The sequence below is a fragment of the Octodon degus genome, unplaced genomic scaffold (genome assembly GCF_000260255.1).
Source record: "Octodon degus isolate 3935 unplaced genomic scaffold, OctDeg1.0 scaffold00297, whole genome shotgun sequence".
Taxonomy (NCBI): Eukaryota; Metazoa; Chordata; class Mammalia; order Rodentia; family Octodontidae; genus Octodon; species Octodon degus.
In genome coordinates this window covers 1694662-1711928 of record NW_004524873.1, presented here as the reverse complement: position 1 = coordinate 1711928, position 17267 = coordinate 1694662, and the positions used below count along the sequence as shown (strand labels likewise).

General features: G+C 36.5%; 1 protein-coding gene and 1 pseudogene across 2 annotated transcripts in view; one reads left to right on the top strand and one right to left on the bottom strand.

The window, feature by feature from the left end:
* Kiaa0368 (KIAA0368 ortholog) overlaps positions 1-17267 on the bottom strand; it is a 143892-nt gene that overhangs the window by 77580 nt on the left and 49045 nt on the right. Inside the window, exons 2-6 of one of the 2 annotated variants that reach the window (XM_004647268.2) lie at positions 13846-13976; positions 9052-9168; positions 7195-7313; positions 5625-5774; positions 556-724 (exon numbers count right to left, since the gene is read on the bottom strand). In XM_004647268.2, the coding sequence (XP_004647325.1) occupies positions 556-724; positions 5625-5774; positions 7195-7313; positions 9052-9168; positions 13846-13976 (686 nt within the window). Of the gene's footprint in view, positions 1-555; positions 725-5624; positions 5775-7194; positions 7314-9051; positions 9169-13845; positions 13977-17267 lie in introns of those variants that run through there. The other variant, XM_023707544.1, reaches the window with a different exon arrangement.
* Positions 2230-3253, top strand: LOC105741112 (annotated as a pseudogene).

The window sequence follows — 17267 nt, the reverse complement described above, 5'->3', positions numbered from 1 at the left end:
GGGATACAGATGAATGTCCATTTTGTATCTGTGTATTCAGAGTGGTTAGGATAGATATATAGTTACATTCTCTTAATGAATAGAGGGATTTCTTCTAATGGTGTTTGTAAATAGGATATCAAGTCCGCATCTTGTACAGCAATTAGCCACTAGGAAGAATACATGCAATGTGTTAATTATTGAAACTGTCCTACCAATTTAGTTTGAAACTGTCTCACTGCTATTTGTTTCTCAATAAAATTATGGAAAAAATTAAAATCACAGAAATTGAATGTACTCAATTTATAAACAGATTGTGCCTGATTCTTCAAATATGTGAGCAATGTTAGAAAAACTTAAGATCATTTCCCACTCCTCCCTTTCCCTAGGACTTTAACAGATAACTGTTTGATAAAGAGAACACATTACATCCACTGCTCCTTTCAAACATATTTCTTTAAAAAGCCTGAGCATACTGGAATTATGTTGCACATAATTATGTTACACATGCTTCCACAGGGTCCCAAGGTAAGTGTACAGAGTCAAGTCCCACGATGAGCAAGCACTGTGTGATACCTGTTCCAGCTGTTCAGGTGTCCATGGATTATCACCAATAACTCGTTTTGCTGCATAAAAGCTCATTCCTGGGGGAGGCTGTGGGATTCCAGAACTTCCTCCACTGTTTGAAGAAGAACCCTGTGCTGAAGAAGAATTCTGGCGACTCTGGGATTCATTTAACACATATCTGGAAAAGAAATCAAAACCCTTTATAAAAACACATGCATTTGGAGATTATATATATATTCATATACTGTTTAACCCTGTATAAAAACATACATTTCCTATGTATATATACACATATACACAAAAAATATTCAATCATGTACTGTCCTCCAATATTTTCCTAGAACTATAAAATCTGAAATAAAAATTGTATGTCAGATTTTAAAGCTAACAAAAGTTGGCTACCTCTTCAGCAATTTATGTGTTTTTTGTTTTTTTTCTGGAACCAGGGATTGAACTCAGACCTTTGTGCTTGCCAGGGAAGCATTTATTCCACTGAGCCATCACCCTGGCCACATCTTCAGCAATTTAGCCAGTTACCCACAATGAATATAAACTGCACACAGTGATGCACACCAGACCTCAGGAGGCCAAGCAGAACTGCCATGAATTGAAGGCCAGCCTGAGCTGTATAGTGAGTTCAAGGCCAGCCTGAACCACACAGCAAGACTCTGTCTCAGAAAAAAACAAAAATTATACAACAAAAATTGCACTAAATATAAATATTTTGTTTACTCTCAATCTACAACCTATTATTCCATGAGTCACTATGGACTCACTGAAGTCTAACTATTCAGATAGTTTTGGTGACTGCCAAGAAGCAGAAGAAATCACTACAGAAATCCATAAACAAAACAGAATTTTAACCATCATTCTCATTTCTGCTAAATTGTGATGCACTTTCATTTCTCTCTGAACACTTCATATTCGTACATCAGAAAATCCACTGAAACCTCCTTCCAAATAAGCACACAATACCCCAATAGTGAAAAAGTCACAAGGACCCAATGACGAAAAGTCATGAAAGAATTAGCTTTTGCCACTGTATGTTCAAATCCCTTTGTACTTTTTGTTACTAATTTATCATCTTTTTTGACTTGTATAGAAATCTCCAATAAATTCATTTTGATCAAATTAAACTAGTACTCCTGATTTACAAAACAACTTTTATGTAAATATTAATATAAATCCTTTTAACTATAATTAAGCAAGTCCCTTCAATGTTAATAAATTTCAATGTCATAATGGATATTAAAATAAAAAAATGGGACTATAAATACAATAAGTAAAGAGATTCCTCAAAAATATGAAACCAGAAATTCCATTTGACCCATTATAGTCCTCCTTCTGGGTACCATTCCAAAAGAACTGAAGACATCCTATCACAATAATACATGAACATTCATGTTTAGAGCAGCATAATTCCTAATAGTTAAATTTAGGAAATGATCCATATGTCCATCAACAGATGAACAGATAAAGAAAATATGGTATTTAGACACCATTGAGTACTACTCTATCATAAAGATAAACTTGAGTCATTTGTAGGAAAATGGATGCACTTTGAGACTAATGTTAAGTGAAATAAATCAGAGACACAAGCTTAAATATCACATGGCGGCTCTCTGCTCCTATGCATCCACTGATAGCCATTCTTCTTGTGCAGCCAGCAGTGATCCAGACAAGATGGTGAAGGTTTGAGTGAACAGATTTGGCCATACAGGACGCATGGTCACCAGGGCTGATTTTAACTCTGGCAAGGTGGAAGTTGTGGCCATCAATGACCCTTTCATTGACCTCAACTACATGGTCTAGATGTTCCAGTTTGATTCCACCCACGGCAAGTTCCATGGCACTGTCAAGGCTGAGAACAAGCAGCTCATTATCAACGGAAAGGCCATCACTATCTTCCAAGAGCGAAATCCTGCCAACATCAAGTGGGGTGATGCTGGTGCTGAGTATGTGCTCGAGTACCCTGGTGTCTTCACCACCATGGAAAAAGTCGGGGCTCACCTGAATGGTGATGCCAAAAGGGTCATCATCTCCACCCCTTCCGCCGATGCCCCCATGTTTGTAATGGGTGTGAATCATGAGAAGTATGACAACTCCCTCAAGATTGTCAGCAACGCTTCCTGTACCACCAACTGCTTAGCCACACAGGCCAAGGTCATCCATGACAACTTCGGCATAGTGGAGGGACTCATGACCACAGTGCACACCATCACTGCCACCCAGAAGACTGTGGGTGGCCCCTCTGGGAAGCTGTGATGTGATGGCCATGGGGCTGCACAGAACATCATGGCTGCATCCACTGGCACTGCCACGGCCATGGGCAAGGTCATCCTGGCACTGAATGGGAAGCTCACAGGCATGGCCTTCCGTGTGCCCACTCCCAATGTGTCAGTGGTGGATCTGACCTGCCACCTGGAAAAAGCAGCTAAATATGATGACATCAAGAAGGTGGTGAAGCAGGCATCAGATGGTCCCCTCAAAGGTATCCTGGGCTACATCAAGGACCAGGTTGTGTCTTGCAACTTCAACAGTGACGCCCACTCTTCCACCTTTGATACTGGGGCTGGCATCGCCCTGAATGACCACTTTGTGAAGCTCATTTCCTGGTATGACAATGAGTTTGGCTACAGCAACAGGGTGGTGGACCTCATGGTCCACATGGCCTCCAAGAAGTAAGTGCCCCCCCCCACCACAGCCCAGCAAGACCACTGGGATGGAGAGGCCACGTTGTAGAAGTCACTGCCTTACTCATCACTGACACTGAGAATCTCCCCCTCACAGCTTCCATCCCAGGCCCCCTGGAAGGGGAAGGGCCTCGGGATCCCTGGCTCACTGCCCTTGCACACCATCAATAAAGCCCATTGTACCCAGAAAACAATAAAAATAAAAATAAATATCACATTTCTCTTATACAAGAAATTTCTTCTCTTATACAAGAAATTCAAAGTATAAGTAAAGAGCAAAATTAAAACTAGATAGTAAGAAGTAGGAAGCCTAATATGGTACTGAATGCTTGTAATCCCAGCACTCAAGAGGCTGAGGCAGGAAGATCACTGTGAGTTTGAGGCCAGCCTATGCTACATAGTGAGTTCAAGACCAGAATGAACTAAATAGAGAGATCCTGTGACCAAAAAAAGTAGAGAAATAAAGAAAGGTATAGGAGAGAATAAAGGGATGAAAAGGGAAATAACATGTTATGTACATGCACCAGCTCCCACAAGGAATATAATCATTATGTATGACAAACATACACCAAAAAAAGGGAAAAGGATCAAGAAATGGATGGAGGAAGGAAGAAAGCAAAACATGGGGGGGGGGGTTTGAAAGGAAGGAAAGAGCATGTATTATGTATGTAAATCAATGCCCTGCAAGGAATATAAACATTAGGTACTACAAGTATATTCCCCCCCAAAAAAAAGCCTGTTAGAATCAATATTAAAGAAACCATTTAGAATCTGATAGCATAATATTCCACATTATTTATTTAATAAATTCTTAAATTCAGTCTATTTTATTAAACACATGTTAAAAAAACCACTAATGTTTTCACATAAATTGGGCAAGTCCTCATTGGTAGGAAAAATGTGAGAGCTCACTCTAAATTACTTAGCAGTACACTGTGCTGCTAAGTAGTTTAGATTTGATTTCTACCTGTCAGCTCTGGCAGCCTCCTTATTTCACAAATATAAAAAGAGGCTTTTATCTGTTTCTAACTTACAGACTAGTGGCGCTACTGAGCACACGACACAGCACAAATCATCACCCTAAGCACAAGCCACAGAAACAGAGGGAAGTCTAAGACTGAGCCTGTTTTCTGAAGCAAGTAAAGACAATAACACCACATCACTTGGGACAGGCACTTGCCATGTTGCCAGATGTAAAGGAACCAAAAAGAAATAAGAAATGGTATGAGAGCAGTCATGAAAATACATGGGAGCGTCCAAAGGCACAGAAAAGCAGGTTACCAAGTTAAAGCAGGAGTAGACAAAAGCTGCGCTAGAGAAGGACAGAATGAAGCCAAACTCCTGTCTCCCGGTGGAGGGTAGACATGAAGTGTAGTGTCACTTGCCTGGCTTACTATGTATCTAAGCATAAATAACTGGGAAGAAACATAACCATAGAAGCACTTTAGCAAACTGTCTCTGGTAGCAGGCCAGCAGCAAAACACAACCTGGGCAACAAACCAGGTTCAAAAGCCACATAAAGCATATCTTGACTACAACAAGCTGACAGTCTAGTGCAGAAGGAAATGCCAACAGTGTGATAAAAAGTAAAGTGACCATATACATGAGTGTTCAGTATTATAAGGATGTGGAAACTGGTACAATTATATCTGCTTAGGGCAAGAAATTTCTGTCAGAGAAACAGTTGACATTTAACCAAGTTAGGTATATTTTGGCTCTGTTGTTTCTCTTCTTTCTGCATTTCCTTCTTGTTGATGAGGAAGCAACAGGAAGAACTACAGTCTCTTAAAAATACAAAGACAAGGACACTTACATGTACATGAAAAACATACACATGTGTATGTAATGACTAGAGTATGAGAGCTCAAGGATTTTAAGGCATGAATGACCAGACTAAGATTTGTTTTAAAAATCAATAAACTCTACAGCAATGTAGAGAGGTATGAAGAAAGTAACCAATTAAAAAAAAATTGTGACAAGAACTGAAAAGAGCTAGAACTAAATGGCAGCAGTGGGAATGCTTTGAAACATCAAGGAGAAAGAGGATATTATGGAACTGATACTACTGTAACAAGGAAGAGAAGAACTGGAAACAATGTATAATTGTACACCAAAACAGCTGGCAGAATCATTATCTCATTGATCATAAGTTTGTAGAACTATTTTTTTTTAAGAAAGGCTGATTTCACCTTGCACAGGATGAATCTGAAATCACAACAGCAACTCAGCATCATGAAGGCCAATAAGTAACAGAGTGAAGGTTAAACTCTGAGATGTATGCGTGCATTTACAAGGGAGAGTTCAATCACATAAAACTAAATTTTTTACATACTAAATGCAATTAAGAACAAATTATCTCAGTTTTGTTTTTGTCTTTCAACTCACCCATAAGGCATCAGAAGGACATCTAGCATGAAGTCCAAAAGCAGCTGCACAGTCTTTGGTTTCTCAGCAAGATTAAAGGGAGAAGCTGATTTTGATGATTCAACAGGGTATTTCATGTGAAAAAGGGTTGGTATTAAAAGATGCATTAAGCTGAAAAAACAATTACATTTATTGCAACTACTTAAAAATAAGGTCCTTCTATATGCAAATAAAGCATGAAACAAAAATCACAAAACAGAAACTGTTAGGTGTAGCAAGAACCATTCGTTTTCAACACCATTAATATACAAAGTTCTAATCTAAGCACTGGCCTCTCTTATGAAAGCTCAATAAATTGAGGAAAAACTGGCATTTAGGCAATCTGGGAAAGTTTATTCACCCCCCCCAAAAAAAAAAAAAAAAAACCTTCATGTTAGTATCTGTAATTGCTATGGGAAATTTTCTAGTAAGTCCTAGCTAAAGCTCATGTTAGAATATGGCACTGAAATAAAATTCTCTCACATTCAAAAAACATTCTATAATCTTTCTTTTTTTTTTTTTTTTTTTTCAGATTTGGGGATTGAACTCAGGCCCTTGCACTTGCCAGGGAAGCACTTATTCCACCGAGCCATCTCCCCAGCCCCTAAAATCTTATACTTTGGATTCAATACAAAAATTTCCACTGCATGAATTAAGTAACAGCTTTAACGATTCCTTCTTCTTTTTTTTTTTTTTTTTTTTTTAACGATTCCTTCTTTCACGAGCACTTTTTGGTATTCTTAAAATACATGAAACAATTTCTAACAGTACTTGAGTTTACTCATTTTACTTACAAAGCTCTATAACATTCTCTCTCTGAAAAACTGAATGTCTCTGTGAAGCTCTGGACTTGTTCCCCAACACAATATATACACATATGCATACATACATATGAACTGATAGCATAAAATACTAACTCTATCTCTCCCCTACAATTTCTACATTCTTTGTAGCGATTCTCACTATAAAAAGCATTTTAAAAAATACAGATCTTTGGGCTATGCCTAAAATCATGATAATATCTAAACTTTTCTCTTGCCAATGCCTATAGTAACACAAACTGCTCTAAAACTTTTACCTTCCAATATTAAAATGTATTATTTTATTGATGTTTTAAGACAGCCTCACTATGTAGTTCTTGCTGACCTTGAACTCACTATTTATCTCAGGCTGTCCTGGAACTCATAGGGATTCTTCCTGCCTCAGCTTCCTGAGGCTGGACTTACAGGTATGTGCCATCACATTCAGCTTAAAATGATTTGGTTTTTAATTGTAATTTTCATTATCAGGTAAAATTAACAGCTAAAAATAACTGACAAGAAAACACAGATTCAGAAAAATTATTAGTCCTGCAAATTTTTTAAAGTTCACATTAAGAACTTATGTAACAGTATTAATAGGAACTCTGAGTTAACATAGAAAATTCAACTATTTGTCAGCTACAAGAGCTCAAGTCTACCCATTTGCTAAGTGAAACTAAATGTGAATCTACATTTCAAAAATAGTTGTTGATTCTTGCAAGTAAAAAATAAAATAATTGAAGAAATCATACCTATCCTGTTGTGGCTGAGGCTTCCCTTCCATGGCAGTAAGAAGCGTAGGGGCCAGTTCACATTGTTTCTCCACTGGTAGGCGAGGATAGCCCATTTTAACATAAATTATAGTAAAATTCTAATACAATGAGAAAAGTGGGTATGAAAGAAATAGTCTATGATTTCAATAAAAACATTTTGATAGGTAGTAATTAATGGTTTGAAAAAAAAACCTGCAAACATGAATCATCCTTTCTCCAGACATTTATTATAGCTTGGCCAACTACTTTTATCACTAAAGAAGTCCAATCCAACTTATTCAAGCTGCTTTAAGATGGGCTTTGTGAAAGAAAAGCGACCTAATTTAAATATCATTACTTACAACTAAAAAGAAAATAATAATCATTTAACCTACCAAAACCAACATGTCACATATTAGCATCATATCTCACAATCTGTCAATTAATCCTTACAACTTAAGAGGAAACCACATGGTAGCCATCAAGGGCACTGTTGCCTAACTGGTCAATTACTAAACCTTAGATACTGAAGCACTGGTTCCTCACTTTGTCACTCAGACATGAATCAGGAGCCAGGAAATCTGAGTGCTGTGTGTGTTTTTGTATCTCTACACTTTATGCAAAAGCAGGAAGCAAACCCATAAATTCATATCCAGATTTACATATAAGGTAAAAGTTTGCTTTCTGGAAGGATTCTTCACTAAAACAAACAGGTTTCCTAAATCACTTTAAATATCTTCTATCTGGCATGTTTACTTGCACACAGTACTTCAACTGCTTAGGGAAAAGGACATCTATAGTGGAGTTGTACATCCACAACAGGCACAGAGAAGATACCTAGATCACTAAGTGGCTTCAAAAGATCTGCTGACTCCTGATTTTAGAAGATTTAATAAATTCTGCCTCAGTAATAGGAACTATAAGAACCAAGAAAAGAACACCGCCTGTCTTTACATAGTGTCAACACTGTTTATATTTCATCTTCACGAAGAAAACAATTCAACAGGTTCAGATTTACAACTTTTGAAAAGGATATCTTTCGGAATGTACATGTCAGAAACAGAATATTTATTCTAGCCTTCATAAGTCTTCTAGTCTTTTTATCCTTCTGCCCTTTGTCCATGCCTGCTATAACTATCTTATTTAACATATCCCTTCTTTCAATTCAGACTCATCACATAATGTCCCTAAACATCGACTCATTTTATAACTAAGCTTTACTTTTTAACTGGATACTTTAAAAACTGCACATATTCACAGGATACCATCTAATGTCTCAACGCATGTTTAATTACATGTTTACAACACATTTAAACACAATTGATCTCTGCAAACATTTGCTTCTTTCTGGTGAAACTGTCAAAAATGTTTTCTTCTAGATTTTTGAAATGTATAGTACATTACTATTTATAATCACTCTCTTATCCAACAGTATACCAGAATGACTTTCTCCTCCCAACTGTAATATAAAACTCATCCCTCTACCCCACATACTCTCTCCAGCCTCTACTAACCATTGTTCTGCTCTCAACTTCTACCAAATTAACTTTATTGATTCTGTATGACAGAATTCTTTTCCATATCATGATACCTGAGAAGTCATTTCACCAACATTCCTTTGTCAAATGTAAACAAGCATTCATTACTCTATTCCTACAATTTCTTTTAAAGCACTATAGTCTTTCCTCTGGATCTGTACTTAGTGGAAAAACAATGTGTCACTTAAAAAAAAAAAAAAATCTCATGCTTCATTAAGAAGCAATCTAAGGTGAAATCCTAGGATTGCCAATACATACTGATAAATACTATGAAACAAAACTTACTGTAAGTCAGAAAATATTCCAGAATAACACTCACTGTGACAAAGGAAACAGCAGCAGGATCCTGGTACTGAACCAACAGTGTCTCTACTGGGAGCTGTATTTTGGGACGGCTTTTTATACGCTTATTCAAATGGACCAGCAGTTCCATTACCTAAAATAGAGACAGAGAAACTAAAGTTACCTATCTTTTTTACATATTCACTTCTCCAATACTGTTTTAGTGTGCAGAAGTCACTTTGTTCTTTTAAAGGATATAAATCTGAGGTCTGAGAGAGTGCACAATACCCATCTAATAACATGCCAAGATCGTACAAGAAGAAAAAAATCTAAGATCCTACTGGTTTCTGGATCAAGTAGCACTTCAGAGAAGAACCATCAACACTGAATTTTGAAGAATGAAAAAATTCTAAGCAATGAGTTATAAGAAAGTATAGGGGTTGAAAGGAACACGGCCCTCACATTTATCAAAGCCCAGAATGATATGATTTCATAAAAACAAAGTCTGGATAATAAAAGATTCTGCCAAAACACTGAAACATTTTTATCCTGAAGACCATATGACACTACCAAGAATTCAAGTCAAAAATAATGTTTCTTATTCTTCAAATGGGAAAAGAGCAGAAGCAGGAATTGACACAACAATAGTTGCTGTGGGTAGGAAGGGAGATACACAGGTTTGTGACAAATGGCCTCAATCTTAACTTAATAAAGAGACTATCTACTATGAGAAGACCCTGACCACTGAGAAGTAAGATAAATTTTATATAACCTCAACTAAGAAAGATGCAAGGATTTAAAATAAATAATCTAGAGGGACAGTTTTCCAGAATTTTTCTCCCATTTGTAAAATCTTTTCTAGCCTCAAGGCAAGTATTAATGAAATCTTTAAGAATTTTTAAAAGAAACACCAAAATGTCAAAAGAATTTAAAGCAATACTAAAACAGATTGTATTTAAGAATATAAGAGGACAACCCACTCAGGCCCCCCCTCTTGTCCCTCTCTCAGACAGGAGCTTTCCCCCAGTAAATATGTTCTGCTCATAAAAAATAAAATAAAATATGTCCAAAAAAAAAAAAAAAAAGAATTTAAAAATCTAGTCAGTGTTTGTAAGTGAAGGATTAAAAATAGCTTATATTTATCAAGTAGTTTTTCTATGCATTCTTCACTTACGCACAGCAGTGTACATTCCTTGTCTACTCAGTCTTAACAACAACCAATGGCATCTTTTTCATTTTATGGATGAGGAAGCAGAGACTCCACAGAAGTAAATTCACTTGTCCAAACATTAACGTGTAAACTACAAGTTAGCTACAGTGTAACACATGATCTCTTTCGAGACCCTTGAATCTTCAATTACCATTCACGTCTTCCAAACTTCCTGCCTGTTCTTGACCTGTGATACTGTTAGATGACAAGGGAAATCAGGAACAAACAGGCAAAAGTTTAGAAGTAAATTCCCCTTAAATTCTTGACAGCTAGCAGTATTATTTGAAAATTATGACTGATAGTGACAATTTTGTCCATTATTACATGCTTATGAAAAACACACTTGGAAATTTAAATGTGTTAACTACTTTTCTTCTAGCAATATTATCACCTTAAAATTAATGAATCTCTTAAATGTGGATACATATTTTCTGGAATTTTTTATATACTAAAAAAAAAAGAAGTTAGCTGAATTAGTCCTTCCCCCTAGCTAAATAGAGAACAGTTAACCTTTGTTAGTAAGCTTATAGAATGGACAGCCTTGGGAATACAGTCTATAGATTTTATCCATAGATTTTTCCCTATTACTAATTTGTTATATAAACTTTCAAAATGAAGCAAAACATACACTAAAATGTAGAATGAAGAGTATGTAGATAATAGTTTTCAAAAAATGAGCACACCTACTGAACCACCATAACCCTAAAATCCCTGCATTCCACACTGCCTCCAGGTGTATATTACATCTAAAATGTAATTATCCATTTGATTGATAAAAAGATTAATACCAGTTTGGGATTATTATGAATAATACTGATCTGAACATTCTTATACAAGTCCTTTGGTGCACATATGTACATATTTTTGTTGTCTATAATCTAACTGTAGAAATGCTTGATCATGAAGAGTATGCATATGCTCAACTTCAATGAGTATCCAGTTTTTCAAAATGACCATAGTAATTTGAGAACTCCAATCATTCCATATTCCTGTCATTATTGTTTACCATCAGGGATTTAGGTTTTTAGCTATTCTGATGCATATAATTATGCAAAGTTAACCATAAAGTACAATTCTATAGTAAATTTCATTTTTCCTTAAAATAAGACATGATTACTAATGTCAGTTCAAGTCCAAAACTTTTAATTTCTCTTTCATGAAATTTAATCAGAAATTACCAGCTACCTTACCCAATATCCTAGTTAAGTATAATGTGTTATGAAATGACCAGAAAGGAAGTGAAAAATTCCCTAACTAGAAAAACAATAGATAAAATACTGTAAAATTAATTCTAGATCCATCAATTATAAAATTTTACATGGGTTAGGGGTACAGCTCAGTGAGGAATGGTTGTCTAGCATGTGCAAGGCTCTTGGTTCCCTTTCCAACAACAGAAAAACAGTATATATTTAGATTAATTATAAATGAACTCATTAAAAATATACTCTCCTTTCACATGGCAGCCTTATTCAGTTAAAACCAAGTGCATTCTAAATTTAAGTATCTACATGTTTAATGATACCACAGTAAGTATGCCAATCATTACACTGGCTCTATACTTTACAAGAGATACTAGTATTAATAACTTACTGTGCAAATTATAAACGTCTGACCAACTAGCTATACCTGAAAATAAATAAAAGGGAAACACACATCAAGACTCCACTATCAAAATAATATGAAAAATTATGTTACGGCCTTCAGAGTCACTCTTTTATCCTTTACTTTTCAATCTCTATACTTTCATGTACACAATTTACTTGTAAGCTAAAAAATGAACACATTCAGCCATTATATAAAAGCAATGCCTGGCAGAAACAATTCAATTCTGGCATTATCTCATATTTATAATCCATCATTAGTCATGTGATATAAAGTTACTTATCTCCTGAATTTTAGTATTTTTGTCAATAAAATGGGAACAGTAAGAGCACCTATAGGTCACTGAGTTGTTATAATAAATTGAGAAAATGTCCACATTCAATAGTTTGAAGTTTTATTATTAATTTCCGAATCACTTTTTCCAATTGCAGAATTTAAATGACAACATTTCAAAGATTATTGTGAAGATTAAATGCAAAGAGCACACAGAACAATACATAAAATATAACAGGCAGTTCTGTTACTACATCCCACTTCACTTATTCGCAAAGTTTTCAAACTTAACTGTAAATCTCTCTTCCAACAACAACAACAAAAAAATCCTAGTAATTACTAAACGATATTGCAAATAAACTTGTACAGCAAAATGCATTAAGCCAAAACTCTCAAACTTAAAGAAAAATCAAAAAAATTGTAACTGCAGTAGGAGGGTGTAATTCATTGCTATCAACTTAATAACAAGCCTGAACAGGTCAAGACACAATGCACAACATTACTAAAATGTGGCCTTACAACATATTGAGCTCCATATTCTATAAACAATATTCTTTTTATCTTACCAAAGGTTTCTTATGAAGAGTAGAATATATGGGTGGGGACAGTGCTAAGTACAGTAGAGGCATACATAGCATGCACAAGATCTGAGTTCATTCCCTAGCACCACAAAAAAAATTTTTTTAAAAATTCATTTTAAAGGTCATAAATTTTGCATGCTAGGTCCCAGACTGAAAATTCATAAATGAAGTGGTCAAGCCTATATTTTAGGCCTGAGAGTAGTGGATTCAAATCATAGCTCAACTACTCATTATATGACCTTAAACAAGTTTATTAATAATATTGAACCTCAGCTACATCTGTAAAATATGAAAATTTTTATCTCAGATCAAATTATCTCAGAAAAAGTAAGCTGGGTATGATATGTCTGTAATCCCAAAACTTGAGAGGCTGAGGCCAGCCTGGACTACACAGTGAGTTCAAGGCCAATCTGAGCTACATAGCAAGACCCTATCTCAAAAAAGAAAAAAATTACTAATGTCACAGTCATCCAATTTTCTGAAGTAGTACTTTGCAAATTCTTTTTTCTTTTTTTTTTTTTTTTTTTTTTTTTTGGCTTGAGATTCACTATATATCCCAGGCTGGCATCCTCTGGAATGCTGGGATTATGGGCATGTGCCACCATGCCCAACCATGCAGAATCTTAAAACAGAAGCTATTCCACAATATTTTGATTTTTAAATTACTTTTTGTGGGGCCAGGGAGATGGCTCAGTAGAATAAGTGCTTGCCTGGCAAGCACAAGGCCTGAGTCCAATCCCTCGTTCTGCCAATAAATAAATAAATAAATAAATAAATAAATAAATAAATAATTACTTTTTGCTTACCTTTTGTTAAAGCTATATTCACTGTCTGCCAATAATTAAAAAACATTTTTGTTCCCTTTAACACCTTGCTTTCACATTAGAATCAAAGGCACACATATTAGATCAGGCTCCAATAAAGTCCAGAATTACCTCAATTAAACTATCTGGCACTGACACCAAATATATGGCTTGTGATAGACATCACTGTGGTGCTCATATAAACTACTTTTAAATCACGAAAGCTACTTGTAGGTTTACTCTAGATGAAAAACTATAGTTAGAGTCACCAGCTGAAACATCAGTAACAACAGAAAATTCACTTCATAATATACATCCATTTATTCAGTATTTAGCTCTCCCAATTATTTTAGCACGCTTACCTTTTTCCGTACTCCTTCTTGGGTGCTGGACAATTTGAGTAAAACAGGAGGAAGGAATTTAGATATAATATTCTGTAATTGTTCATCTGTTTCAGCATGGCCAAGTCGTAAAAAGACCCGTTCGAGCTGATCTATAACATAAAAAGGGGGAAAAAAGGAGAAAACTTGGCAAACTACATACAACAAAGACTATTTTTATAGTTTAATCCTCTTTTTCTGCATCGCAGATCCTTCAATGAGAGCTTATAACAGCTGGCCTTCTCCACAGTTGATTTTGACACAACTACAAAATAACACTACAAGGTGTATGTATTACCACTTGTGCTATCTTACGCCTGCCCCATTCATTTAATCTCTAGGAAGGAGAAACACAAACCCAAGAATAATGAAATTCTCTCCCATATAAAAAGTTACTCAATTTTTTTAAAGCACTATATACTAGAAAGAATGTAAGATTTTTTTAGAAATATACTACATCTAACTACCAGCACAAAAGAGAAACATTTTAGTAAATTTCCAAGGATGACATATCTTTGGTGAAACCAAAAATTTAGAATAAAATCACTCCCCATGTTGTTGGGGTTAGTGAATTAGAAAGTGAGGAATAAATTTCTCTCAGGAAAGTCACTGTGTGAAACATGTCAGACAAGACCACGGAGGTACTCAGTAAAACCCAGACTATAATAAATTATATAGCAAGCAACCCTGATTTCTTCAACTGATGTACTGCAGGGACAAAGAGAAAAATGAGGAAGTGCAATCCTCACAAATGACTAGGTATCTGTAAGGAATTATTGTTAAGTTTTTAGGTTTTCGTGTAATGCTCAAGGTACCAATGTGAGCCCCAGCATGGAAGGAAAAGAAAGGTAGGTGCTACGATGGTATGGTACTGTTATTTCTTAAAGGTTCTTACAAAACTTATCAGTATTAGGGTTCCTTCTATGGGACTAGAAATGTTCTACATCTTGACCTGAGAGATGGTTACTGTTATGGTTTGTGTATAGTTGTCCGCCCAAAGCCTCATGAAGTCTTGGGGTGGCTTCTGAAGTTTGTGATAGATTATTCTGGGAGTGAATGCTGCACCTGCCCTGGGGCAGTTAATTTGCATTGCAATGTAAGGAGGGAAGAGAAGCTAGCTGCTTGAGCTGCTGCTACCTCTTTTTGCGCTCTTGCTCTTTACTACCACCATGAAAGGTTGCTTTCTGCTATGTGCTGCTCTGCCTTGGACCCAGCTGAATATGGACTGAAACCTCCAGTAACTGTGAGGTAAATAAACCTTTCCTTCCTTCACTTGGGTGTTGGGTATTTGTCCCAGCATCAAGAGAAGAGTAACTAAGACAGTTACATATACACAAAGACATTTATAAAAATTCATCACATTCTACAATTTCATACTTTATTTATTTGGTACAGGGTCTCACTATGTAGCTTGGAGTAGTCGTGATCCTCTTATTTTCAGCCTCCCCAGCACTGGGATTACAGGCATGCGCCACCACACCTGGACTCAATGGCTGCATGGCCTGTGGTGCTGGGGATCAAACCCCAGTCCCTGTGCTTGCCTAAGTAGGCACTTAGTCTGCTGAGCTATCTCACCAGACCCATTTTCATACTTTCTATTGTATCTATCATACTTTACCCAGTTATGGTGACACATGCCTACAATCCCACATACTTGGGAGGTGAAGAAAAAATGATCACTTCAGCCCATTTTCAAGACTATCCTGGGCAACACAGGAAGATTCCATCTCAAAAAAAACAAAAAAGAAAGAAAAAAAATACTTTTACAATTTCTAATTTTTGAAGACCTAAACACTGAAGGAGAGGGGCGAGGGAGATAGCTCAGTAGAATAAGCACCTCCCTGGCAAGCACAAGGGCCTGAGTTCAATCCCCGGTTCTGAAAAAAAAAAAAATCACTGAACGGCAGGCCAGATAGCTCAGACACGGGTGCCAGGGGTTCAACTCTCTGGCCTACCATGCGCCCCTCCCCCCCAGGGCACGCTGAGATGGAGACTGAGACTGGGCGTGGTGGCATGCACCTGTAATACCAGCATTTGGGAGGCTGTAAAAACAAAAGAATCACTACAGAGTCTGATCTACGTAGTGAGACCCTGTACACCCTGTACTAAAAATACAAGGAAAGGGAAAAAAAAAAAAAACTATTTAAAGGTAAACTAATATAGTTACTGAGATTCACTTCAAGAACATGAAACCAAAATGGGCCAGTGATTGATAACAGTCCAACCCTCAGGACAGAGGATTACTTTTGTGTTTGCCTCAAGTTTTCTAAAAGAGGGTAAGATAGATCTAATCAACCCTAAAAGGCCCAGAAGAAATGACACCATAGTAACATTAACAAGCAACCTCCACAATTTCAGGCATCAATCTTATTTTCAATTGTTGAAAAAGGAACCAGACTCCCTGAAAAAATGGCTAGTAGTAGCGCTTGCTGCAAAAGAAAAATAAAATGAGTCTAAAGCACCTTGTAGCACCAGAAAGGATAGGGAACATATCAGAGGAACACAGAAAACCTGAAACAGCTCCTAATGGCTGAAGCTTGATCAAATGGAAGAACAAAGAACATAGTACTGCGCCCACAGATGTAAAGAAGTGATTAAATTAAATACAGAAAAAGAGGCAATTCTTTGTTACAGAAAAAATCAAAATAATATAAGTCGTAAAACTTAATTTCTTCCCTCTTTTTATCCCATTAAAGATAAACCAGATTTAGTGACTAGATCCAAAGAACAGTAAAGGGAAAAATGTTAGTGCTACAGAGAACAAACCTGAAAAATACTATTTTAACCATGATATCTCACTGATACCATGTGTATTTAATATGATATGAAGAGTATTTCAACTTCCTGGTATTTGTTCCAAAACCCTATAACCACAATCTAATCGTAAGTAAAATATCAAAACCCAAACTGGGAAACATTCTATATGCTACCTGCCCATGACTTTTCAAGGCTTTCAAGAAAATAAAAAACATGACAAGACTAAAAAAACCATCCTAGGTCCCTCCCAGAAGGCTGCAGAGATATGACAATTAAAGAGTACCTAGAATATAGTCCTGGGGGTTGGGGAGAGGGGATACAGAACAGTAATGGGAAACTGGCCAAACCCAAACTATCAAGGTTGGTTTAAAAACTAACAAATTGGGCATGGTGGCACAAGCCTGTAATCCCAGCCCTCATGGGAGGCTGAGGCAGGAGGATGTCATGAATATGAAGCCAGCCTAGGCTACAATTCTGTTCTGGTTTGTGTCTCGTTGTCCCTGCAAAGCCTCATGCAGTCATGGGGTAGACTATTCTAGAGTTTGTGATTAACTCATGAGCCACTGGGACTGTAGATGTGAGTACTGCACCCAGCCTGGGGCCCACTGGGATTATGGGTGTGAATACTGCACCCAGCCTGGGGCCCA